The sequence below is a fragment of the Rana temporaria genome, chromosome 11 (assembly GCF_905171775.1).
Source record: "Rana temporaria chromosome 11, aRanTem1.1, whole genome shotgun sequence".
Lineage (NCBI taxonomy): Eukaryota > Metazoa > Chordata > Amphibia > Anura > Ranidae > Rana > Rana temporaria.
The window spans coordinates 151,622,762-151,634,862 of NC_053499.1; the positions used below are offsets into that span (position 1 = coordinate 151,622,762).

The 12,101-nt window shown below is 45.4% G+C and overlaps 2 protein-coding genes across 4 annotated transcripts in view; one reads left to right on the forward strand and one right to left on the reverse strand.

Annotated features, from left to right (window-relative positions):
* MYLK3 (myosin light chain kinase 3) overlaps window positions 1-6,957 on the forward strand; it is a 61,655-nt gene extending 54,698 nt beyond the window's left edge. For all 3 annotated transcript variants that reach the window (XM_040329465.1, XM_040329466.1, XM_040329464.1), the window contains exons 11-13: window positions 1,490-1,642; window positions 4,883-5,015; window positions 6,565-6,957. In XM_040329465.1, the coding sequence (XP_040185399.1) occupies window positions 1,490-1,642; window positions 4,883-5,015; window positions 6,565-6,636 (358 nt within the window). In that variant the 3' untranslated portion in view covers window positions 6,637-6,957. The remainder of the gene's footprint in view (window positions 1-1,489; window positions 1,643-4,882; window positions 5,016-6,564) is intronic.
* The window catches only part of PDCD5 (programmed cell death 5), a 302,413-nt gene that overhangs the window by 193,713 nt on the left and 96,599 nt on the right, over window positions 1-12,101 (reverse strand). The gene's annotated exons all lie outside the window — the stretch shown is intronic.

The window sequence follows — 12,101 nt, forward strand, 5'->3', positions numbered from 1 at the left end:
TACAGCCATGTCCCCCACATATGCAGCCATGTCCCCCACATATTGCAGCCATGTCCCCCACATATGCAGCCATGTCCCCCACATATTGCAGCCATGTCCCCCACATATTGCAGCCATGTCCCCCACATATTGCAGCCATGTCCCCCACATATTGCAGCCATGTCCCCCACATATTGCAGCCATGTCCCCCACATATTGCAGCCATGTCCCCCACATATTGCAGCCATGTCCCCCACATATTGCAGCCATGTCCCCCACATATGCAGCCATGTCCCCCACATATTACAGCCATGTCCCCCACATATTACAGCCATGTCCCCCACATATTGCAGCCATGTCCCCCACATATTGCAGCCATGTCCCCCACATATTGCAGCCATGTCCCCCACATTATGCAGCCATGTCCTCCACATATGCAGCCATGTCTCCCCATATATGCAGCCATGTCTCCCCATACCTAGATGCCGCCGCCTAGTTAATCAGCGTGCGGGGAACATTACAGCTTTCATTTGAATAGCTGTCCGTTCCCCGCCGCGCCGCGTATAGACACTCCCCTTTGCTCAGGATTGGACGGGTGATCTGCACTTTGATAGACAGCTCACCCGTCCAATCCCGAGCAAGGGGGAGTGTCTATACGCGGTGCGGCGGGAAACAGACAGCTATTCAAATGAAAGCTGTAATGTTCTCCACACGCTGGGGGGGGGGGTAGTATCGGGGTAGTATCGGATCTGGCATCGGGGGCATTTGCGGGAGTACAAGTACTCCCGCAAATGCTCAGTATCGGTCCCGATACCGATACTGGTATCGGTATCGGGACAACCCTAGTTATAACCCCTGTCAGATTTTTTTTTTTTCACCATCTGTGTCCCATTGCAGAGATTTCCCTTTGCTTCCTGTCCCATAGGCAAACAGGAAGTGAGAGGAAGTTCCACCCATTTAAAAGTCAGCAGCTACAAAAAGTGTAGCTGCTGACTTTTAATAATTGGACACTCACCTATCCCACGGTCCAGCGATGGGGGCGAATGAAGCCCCGCTCATCTCCTCCCTCCTCTCAGCGGCGCCGGCATCACTACTGTGGGCGCCCAGCTGCACATGCGTGAGCCATGCTGCGTGCTGTGATTGGCCGGGCAATCTTCTGGGACCTGTGACGTGAAGATTGCAGGGAGGGGGGGGGGGTGAACCTGTTTCCGACGCCGCAGAGTCCCCGGAGGAAGTGGGAGCTGGATGCTCTTGAAAAGAGGATATCCGCTCCCCCCCTCCGCTGGCATGTCAGGGGGTCACCGTCACTTAAAGCGGACGTTCCATTTTTGTGTGGAACTCCACTTTAAGGGAATTCCTTGGAGACCCCCAGGTCACCAGAATTAGTGTCCTCATTGGAAGTATACCCCTCTATTACTCTACTGGGGGACAATTTCAAATGTGGGATGTTTGTATACTTTCACTTTCAATGATAATGGTAAACAGGATGGCATCATTTTGTCTTTGTTAGACTCAGCGGTCTATCGCCATTTCTGGGAGAAAGTGACGCAGAAACCATGAACTACATTGTCAATTGCAACTGGGACTTTGACTCGGAGGCATTCGATCAGGTGTCCGAAGAGGCCAAAGACTTCATCTCAGGGCTTTTGCTCAAAGAAAAGAGGTAATAAAATATGAAAAATGTCTTCAATGACATTATAAAGCAGGGACATCCTACCGCAGATAACTCGGGTGAAGGAAGGAGATTCTATTACAGTTGGACTCGTATACTGTGTATAACCCTCCCATATAGTGAAAATTTCAAATGATCAACTTCTCATCCAAATGGCTGTTTTACATGACCATCCCTGGCTGTCATAGGGTTGCTTTAGAGCAGCCATTCTCAACCATGGTTCAGTGGAACTTTTGGGTTACTCCAGAGGTTGCTATGGGCTCCATTAGCTGTAGATCAGGGGTGTCAAACTGGTGGCCCTCCAGCTGTTGCAAAACTACAAGTCCCATGAGGCATTGCAAGGCTAACAGTTACAAGCATGACTCCCACAGGCAGAGGCATGATGGGACTTGTAGTTTCGCAACAGCTGGAGGGCCGCCAGTTTGACACCCCTGCTGTAGATGATTGACCTCCCATCTGATGGTTCCTGCATAATTCTTGCTCAAATGCCACTTGGCAAAGCCACTGGCATGTCATATACTTTTAAGGCCCCAGAGGCATATTTAGAACCTTCAGGGCCCTGGTGTGTTATAGATTTATCCCTGGTCCAATTCCAGGATACATATTCTATTCTGCCTCTGATCCAAATGCAACGTGATGTGAATGCATGCATGCAAAAGAATCACACTGGGACACACTGGTTCAGTGTGAGCTCTTCCTCAACAGGAACCCTTTATTCAGGTTACAGCTCTTTCTAGTCAAAGTGACATAAGCAAACGTCATCACATATGTGTGTATATGATTGGTTCATCCGTATATGGTCCTTCTCCTGTGACATCTGTTTTTGCCACAAGGCGACATGCCATAGCTTTTCAGCAGCCATCTTCTCTTCACGGTGGGAGGGGTAGGAAAAGGAGGGGGTCAAGTAACTCTGTCATAATTTTCAGTCAAGGAAAATAATACTAATGTTTCTCACATAATTACTAAGACACACATATATATATATATATATATATATTACGGATGCACCGATATATCGGCCGAAAATAGCTGTTTTGGGAACATGCCGAAACAACTTAAAAATTGCCGATAATGACTAGTGGTGCAACGGATCACATTGGATCGGCACACACGTGATCAGCGGCGTGCTGCGGGATTGCAGAGCGGTAAAACACACATCGAAATTGTCTCCGCTCTGCTCGCACACAGCCCCGCCTGCTCCTAACCACGCTGTGATAGACAGAATGCGGGTCTAATGCCGAGATGTGTTCTGTCTATCACAGCGTAGGGTTAGGAGGAGGCGGGGATGTGTGCGAGCAGCGCGGAGACGGTTTCAGCATGCGGGCGGTGAGTTGCTTTTCTTTCTAGTCACGGACAGTACTCAATTTTCTTTTTCTTTCTAGCAGAACATGTGTGCACTGTGCAGCCATCCGTCCCCCCCCCCTACCCAAATACCTCCTTCGGCTGGCTCTATCTTCGGGACTCTGTCTCCCCCCGGCTGCCGAGTCTGGCTCCTGTCCCTGCCGCCAATGCATGGAGGTGACAGGGTCAAAAAAGAGAACCTGTCGCCTCCAATTGCTATCACACAGGGAATTGTTTTCTCCTGTGGGATAGCAATAAAGTTAAGTGTAAAAAAAAAAAATAAGAAATAATAATTAAATTAATAAAATAAGTAATTTACAATTATTTAAAAAAAAAATAAATAGGGGGAAAAAAGAAAAGTCATTTTTGGTTTCGGACTGATATTTTTTTTTATTTCGGTTTAGTTTTGGTTCTGAAATTTCCATTACGGTGCACCTCTAATATATATATATATATATATATCTCGCAACATGAAAGGAAGGAAATAATAAAAGAAAGAAAATAAATTAATAATAAAAATAATAAAGAAGAACAATATTTGAGTGGTTAGAAGAGAGAGAGAGAGAGATAACATACACATAATAGTAATTTTATCAACTCCATCACAGTTGCAAGAAACAATGAAAGGCCCCCTGGCCGTGGCCCTTCCCTCCGATCCCAGTGGTGGAACGCCAGGGCCCGGTCACAAGTGCGACCTTTGCGACCCTGGTAATTCCGCCACTGGTGTCAGTATTTTTATTGTGTTGTTAGTGTTATTTTTTTTATTTTCTTTACCATTCTATTTTATCTTGTTTACAATTTTTTAGGAGCCCCATTGAGGGGGCTTTGGTGAAATATCAGGGGTCTAAATAGACCTCTGATGTTTCGCCCTCAATCTCCATCTCTGCAGCCTCAGCTGCACAGAATAAATGGACAAGTATAGCTCTGTACAGAGCTTCAGAACAAAAAAGAGAAAGAAACGTGGAGGAACCAGAGTAGCCAATCCACGAGACAGTAGTTGCATATGGAGAACCAGCAAAAGTATAATTAAACCGTATTGACTTAATTGAATATCAAAAAATTACCAAAAAATTGGCAGGCACAATAACCCACCTCTCCAAACACTGATTAAAAATTAGGTTTAAAAAGGTAGTGAACAACGTTGTTACTCACACTCAACACAACAAGGTGCCACGCACACATGCAGACATACCACATTAAACCCCAAAATACTTCCTTGTATTTAAGCCTGAGAGGTCTGGTTAGGGGGTCACAGAGCCATACTTGCCCCATACCTGGCTAATTGTAGGCTACAAGCACCAGGGCCATCTTAATGCAAGGGCACTCCTGGCCACTGCCCAGGGGCCCCAGGTACATGGGGGGCCCACAATAATCTTGCATAACATCATACTTGCCAACTGTCCTGGATTTGTTGGGACAGTAATGCTTTTTACTAAACTGTCCCGATATGGTTGTGTCCTGTAACCTATACTGTGCCCTCCTGATCCCAGTATTGTGTCCTCCTGACCCCCCCTGTACTGTGCCCTTCTGCATTCCCCCCTGTACTGTGCCCTTTGTGTTGACTAGTCTTTGATCTATGGAATGTTTTCCTTTTGTAAAATAGATTTTATTGAAAGTACTAATGAATATATGTTTAATTCTATCAACTATTTATACTTTATTTCTTAAAAGTCGGTGTGTGAATTGGGGCAAGCTGGTAGGGGCTCCAGTGCATTACTTTGCCCAGGGGCCCATGATGCTATTAAGATGGCCCTGACAAGCACTACTGACTTCTCTACTATCTTTGATTAAGAATTTGAAAACAAAAAAGAAGCAATATGCAGCAAGATCATGTGACTGTTGAACTTGATTTTTTTAATTGGTTGTTTTTGTTATGTTGTCTACTTTTAGCTGTAGACTGAGCGCCGGGCAATGCTTAAAGCATGAGTGGCTGACGAATTTGCCCCTAAAGGCCAAGAAATACAAAGTTCGCTTGAAGTCTCAGATCATGCTTCAGAAATACATGGCCCAAAGGAAATGGAAAGTAAGTTCTCCATATCTCTAGTTGATCTTCCTGTCAAGTACTGGGACCTCATAGCTCATAAACATAACCGAAAACTAGTCCAGTGGATATAATGATTGGGTAACAGTTACACATCTATGGTCACACCATGGTCTCTGCAGCCAGCAAATGGTTTTTGGTGATGGAGAAATGTATTGTTTAAAAGGAATTTTCACGAATAAATACTGTTATTACCGCCGAGTAAACAGAAGATTCTTGATGTATGTAATCTGACGGCGCTCATCACGCCTCCCTCCCTGAGATGGGCACTATTTAGGCTGCATTCATGGCAATGGGGAGGCTGCAGATGGGCATTAATCAAGCTGCATTCATGGGCAATTGTGAGGCTACAGATGGGCATTGATTAAGCTGCATTGATGGGCAATGGTGAGGCTGCAGATGGGCATTGATCAAGCTGCATTGATGGGCAATTGTTAGGCTACAGATGGGCATTGATTAAGCTGCATTGATGGGCAATGGAGAGGCTGCAGATGGGCATTGATCAAGCTGCATTGATGGGCAATTGTTAGGCTACAGATGGGCATTGATGGGCAATGGTGAGGCTGCAGATGGGCATTGATCAAGCTGCATTGATGGGCAATTGTGAGGCTACAGATGGGCATTGATTAAGCTGCATTGATGGGTAATGGTGAGGCTACAGATGGGCATTGATGGGCAATTGTGAGGCTACAGATGGGCATTGATTAAGCTGCATTGATGGGCAATGGTGAGGCTGCAGATGGGCATTGATCAAACTGCATTGATGGGCAATTGTGAGGCTGCAGATGGGCATTGATTAAGCTGCATTGGTGGGCAATAGTGAGGCTGCAGATGGGCATTGATTAAGCTGCATTGATGGGCAATTTTGAGGCTGCGGATGGGCATTGATCAGGCTGCATTGATGGGCACTGACCCTTATTTTGCTTCAAAGTTCTTTATTTAAATGTTTTTGTTTTCCTGAAACTTCCCTCTTAAAATGAAGGTGCGTGTTATACGCCGATAAATACGGTAAATATATTTCTTGACCACTTTCTAGGTTTTAGCTCCATACTTGTCATTCCACTGCCAGATGGCAGAACCCTTATTGCCCATTGGAGTCCTGCCACTTGACAGCTTAATGGCACGAAGGCCTTAGTGCAGGAAGGAGACTTAATCTAGACTTGGACAGAAATTGACTCCCCACTGGGATCACTTAAAAAACAAACACGGGTACTTGCAAGAATAAGGGACCTGCATTTCAATACAGTTACCTCTTTTAGGGCTGGTTAGTTTAAAATCGGTGTAGGGGGGCACCCAAAATGTGATGGTGGATGGGTGGAACCAGAGCCAGGAACTGTATCGGGTAGATCTCAACACCGAATTTCTGAAGACACCTACTGTAAGACAACAGGTTACCCAGGCCACCAGACTCCTAAATACTACTTTGGCGTAGACTAATCGAATAGATAAGTCAACTAATGTCTCTGTTGCATTTTGTTCATCAAGTCCTACTACTCACAATATTGAATGTTTCCACCATCTTTCCTTCCAGAAACATTTCTACGTGGTCGCGGCTGCCAATCGTCTCAGGAAGTTCCAGCTGCTTTCCCTCAAACCCTCCTAGAACAAGACTACGACACTTGTGCGTGGATTGTACATAACACCCGCCTGGCCGCCCTAACACTAAGGACTGCACTATGTACACGGGGGGGTCATGTGGTGACCGATATCCACTGTCTGGGGGGCACAGTGTGAATGTGGTGGTTGTGGAAATAGTATACCCAATGTAGATAGAGATCTTCACCCTTGGCCTTTTGGATCCTCAGATTTGTACCGCCATCCCTTCATACCTTGTATTAAATATCTCAGCACCCCCCCACCTCAGGCCAAACGCGGTACTGCACACCACTTTGGCCTGAATCCTGCACGTTTTGCGAGACAACACTCGCAAACTGAGTTAGGATTTTTTAAAATACAGCGCTCGTTATGAAAAATGTTTATTAACTGCTTCCCGACCGCCGCATGTAGATATAAGTCGGCAGAATGGCACGTACAGGCACATTGGCGTACCTGTACGTCCCTGCCTTTCCGCGGGTCAGGGGTCCGATCGGGACCCCCCCCCCCCCCGCTACATGCGGCGGTCGGATTCCCTCGGGGAGCGATCCGGGATTATGGCGTGGCTATTCGTTTATAGCCGCTCCGTCGTGATCGCTCCCCGGAGCAAAAGAACGGGGAGAGCTGTATGTAAACACGGCTTCCCCGTGATTCACTGTGGCGGCGTATCGATCGAGTGATCCCTTTTATAGGGAGACTCGATCGATCGATGACGTCAGACCTACAGCCACACCCCCCTACAGTTGTAAACACACACTAGGTGAACACTAAATTCTACAGCGCCCCCTGTGTTTAACTCCCAAACTGCAACTGTCATTTTCACAATAAACAATGCAATTTAAATGCATTTTTTGCTGTGAAAAGGACAATGGTCCCAAAAATGTGTCAAAATTGTCCGAAGTGTCCGCCATAATGTCGCAGTCACGAAAAAAATCGCTGATCGCCGCCATTCGTAGTAAAAAAAAAAAAAATTAATAAAAATGCAATAAAACTATCCCCTATTTTGTAAACGCTATAAATTTTGCGCAAACCAATCGATAAACGCTTATTGCGATTTTTTTTTTACCAAAGATACGTATCGGCCTAAACTGAGGACATTTTTTTTTTTTATATATATATGTTTTTGGGGGATATTTATTATAGCAAAAAGTAAAAAATATTGCATTTTTTTTCAAAATTGTCGCTCTAGTTTTGTTTATAGCGCAAAAAATAAAAACCGCAGAGGTTATCAAATACCACCAAAAGAAAGCTCCATTTGTGGGAAAAAAAGGACGCCAATTTTGATTGGGAGCCACGTCGCACGACCGCGTAATTGTTAGTTTAAGCGACGCAGTGCCGAATCGCAAAAAGTGCTCTGGTCTTTGACCAGCAATATGGTCCGGGGGTTAAGTGGTTAAGCATGATGCACACCAGTGACGTCCATAAATGAATAGGGCATAACTGTGCGGCACCCTCCCCCCTCTCAGCACGCCGGGTAACGGTGAACGCTGCACCCAACTTATACCACAAGTACTGCTATAAAACTGAAACAAATAAACCCCTTCCTTATCAAGGCTTCAAGACTACAAACAGACCATTACAACATCCCCCAAGATCATTCAGAAGAATCAGGGCTATGATTGGTCTTAACCTATGAAAAGCACTGAGGCGAAATGTAAGCGCAAGTGTTTGGTGGAATTTGCATTTATTTTGGAGCATGCTTAGAGCTGCAGTGCAATGGGTTTTACATGTACCTTTTATTGGTGTGTTTTTTTTCTTGGGGGAGGGGGGGATTATTGTTGTACAATTGGGACATTTCTATAAAGAAAAATAAAATGCCTAATAAATGAGTTGATTTATTTTTGGGTAGTAGTTGTATACATTTGTGGAAAGCTAAATTCAAAGTACAGTGGAACCTCGGATTGCGAGTAACGCTGGTTAACAAGCGTTTCGCAATTACGAGCGCTGTATTCTTAGAAATCCTGACTCGGTTGGTGAGTGTTGTCTCGCAACACGAGCAGGATTCAAGCCACAGTGGTGTGCAGTACAGTGTTTGGCCTGAGGTAGGGGGGGTGCCAGAGCCACTTAGAAAATCTCGGAAATACTCAGTTCCCGAGCCTTTCGAAGGTTTTCCGAGTTCAGACAAGCTGTCCTCGGGCCTTTCTGAGTGTTTCTGAGGCTCTCCAGTGCCCCCCCCCACCTCTGGCCATACGCGGTATTGCATGCCATTGAAGTCAATGCGGAACAAATTATTTTAGTTTCCATTGACTTCTATGGGGAAACTCGCTTTGATATGCTTTGGGATTACGAGAATTCTCCTGGAACGGATTATGCTCGTAATCAGAGGTTCCAAAAATTAGGCCCGGTCCTTAAGTGGTTAAAGAACACAACATACAGGGATATGGGAAACCATTATATACACCTACACAGGTTGAACTGGATGGACGATCGTCTTTATTCAACTTTACCTACTATGTTCATACTCCATTCTGCTTTTAAAACAGGTGCATTAACTTTTTTATAAACCCCATAGTAGACATGTGCAATTCGTTTTAGTTTCGAATTCGTTTTTTAAAACTAATTTTGACAAATTTGTCAATTCCAAAATTTTAAAATTCAAGTTTCAGAAATCTAAAAATCTAGATTTCTGAATTAACCACTTAAGGACCGCCTCCTGCTCATATACGTCAGCAGAATGACACGGCTGGGCACAGGCACATACATCGCCTTTAAGAGCCCAGTCACAGGCGCGCCCGCGACCCAGTCCGAAGCTCCGCAAGACCCGATCGCCGCTGATGTCCCGCGATCGGTCACAGGAGCTGAAAAACGGGGAGAGGTGTGTGTAAACACCCCTTCCCCGTTCTTCACAGTGGCACTGTCATTGATCGTCTGTTCCCTGATATAGGGAAAGACGATCAATGACGTCACATGTCCAGCCCCACCCCCCTACAGTTAGAAACACACGAGGTCACACTTAACCCCTACAGCGCCTCCTAGTGGTTAACTCCTAAACTGCAATTGTAATTTTCACAGTAAACAATGCATTTTTATAGTACTTTTTGCTGTGAAAACGACCATGGTCCCAAAAATGCGTCAAAATTGTCAGATGTGTCCGCCGTAAGTCACAAAAGAAATCGCTGATCGCCGCTATTAGTAGTAATAAAAACAATTATTAATAAAAATGCCATAAAACTATCCCCTGTTTTATAACCGCTATAAATTTTGCGCAAACCAAATCGTTAAACGCTTATTGCGATTTTTTTTTTTACCAAAAATAGGTAGAAGAATACGTATCGGCCTAAACTGAGGACAATTTTTTTTTTCTTATCTTTTTTGGGGATATTTATTATAGCAAAAAATATTGAATTTTTTTCAAAATGGTCGCTCTATTTTTGTTTATAGCGCAAATAAAAACCGCAGAGGTGATCAAATATTACCAAAAAAAACTCTATTTGTGGGGCGAAAAAAAGGACGCCAATTTTGTTTGGGAGCCACGTCGCACGACCGCGCAATTGTCAGTTAAAGCGACGCAGTGCCGAATCGCAAAAAGGGGCAAGGTCCTTAGCCTGCATATTGGTCCGGGTCTTAAGTGGTTAAGCTAAAAAAACAAAAACACATTTTTCAGCAGTACACATGTCTACCCCATAGTGATTGGAGAAGTGTTTTTTGCTGCATACGGAAAACTATTTTCTACCAAAAAAAAAAATATTTGGATGCGAGATAAGATAAAAAAATGAAATAAGTTGGTAACTTTTTATCACGGATCATAAATTCCAAAACCGCACAGCGTTTGAAGGATGACGGCGCTCTATTATAACGAATGATGGACACGTCACGGCCATTAACCCGCTATGAACATCACGGCTTTTAAATGATTTCTTTTTTTTTTTGGAATGAGTTTTTTAGATTTGATTTTCTCAATGAATATAAACAAAGAATTGTGACTTTGTAGCAGATTGGATGATTTCAGAGACTCTCTAAAATGTTTAACTAGAACCGTTTGACACGGGTAATTACACTGATGAGGACCATGAGAAAGGTCTGTGGTGTGAAGTGGGAAACAAGACGCTTAAAACTCATCATCGTGTCGAACGCTTGCACGCTTCCTGCGATGAGGACAGACGGACTTTTTACAGGCAGCACTTTCCTTGTCACTGGGTGTCTTTTCTTGCTAAGCCGTGTTTAACGTGACATGACCATCCGCCACTTAGCAATTGCGTGGCACAAGATGCTTTCTTGCTTGCAAGTTCCAGGATATAATAATAAAAAAAAAAAAAATTATATTTTTGTAATAAAAGTAGCTTTTTTTTTTTTTTAAGTCAGCAGCTTTTGACTTAATATTTGGACCCTTGCTTGTCCTGGGTGCCTGCGATGTCGGCAACCGAAGCCGATCTTTCCCTCGGCTCTCAGGTGGAGGCGCTGCCATCTTCGGTAAGGGAACCAGGAAGTGAAGCCTTGCGACTTGCGCAGTAGGGAACCAGGAAGTGAAGCCTTGCGACTTGCGCAGTAGGGAACCAGGAAGTGAAGCCTTGCGACTTGCGCAGTAGGGAACCAGGAAGTGAAGCCTTGCGGCTTCACTTCCTGGTTCCCTACTGCGCAAGTCGCACTGCGCAATCCCACTGGTCCCTGCTGTCTTTTGGGACCTATGTCTCTACCAGAAGACAGCGAGGGGGGGGCAGTCACACGTGGCATAGGTCAGCGCGGTAATATCTATGCCCAGAAATGGGAGCAAATAACGGGATTTCAGTTATTGCCATCTTCCCCCCCAGGTCAATTCGCCCCCCAGTGTAATCCACTGGGGGGGGGGGGGGGAGGTATTTCAGGCGCTGCCATCTTTGGTAAGGGAATCAGGAAGTGAAGCCTTGCGACTTGCACAGTAGGGAACCAGGAAGTGAAGCCTTGCGGCTTCACTTCCTGGTTCCCTACTGCGCAAGTCGCACTGCGCGATCCCACTGGTCCCTGCTGTCTTTTGGGACCTATGTCTCTACCAGAAGACAGCGAGGGGGGGGCAGTCACACGTGGCATAGGTCACCGCGGTAATACCTATGCCCAGAAATGGGAGCAAATAACTGGATTTCAGGTATTTCAAGCGCTGCCATCTTCCCCCCAGGTCAATCCGTCCCTCAGTGTAATCCCCCCAGGGGGACGGATTGACCTGGGGGAAGGTATTTCAGGCGCTGCCATCTTCGGTAAGGGAATCAGGAAGTGAAGCCTTGCGGCTTCACTTCCTAGTTCCCTACTGCGCAAGTCGTGCTGCGCAATCCCACTGGTCCCTGCTGTCTTTTGGGACCTATGTCGCTCCCAGAAGACGGGAGGGGGAGTCAGACGTGGCGTAGGTCACCGCGGTAATATCTATGGCCAGAAATGGGAGCAAATAACTGGATTTCAGGTATTTGCTCCCTCCTACCCCCTGAACGGTGCAAAATGTGACACTTGTCCTTTAACTCACATATATACATTTCTCCTGCCTAAAGTTCAGCTGAAATTAGTCAAAAA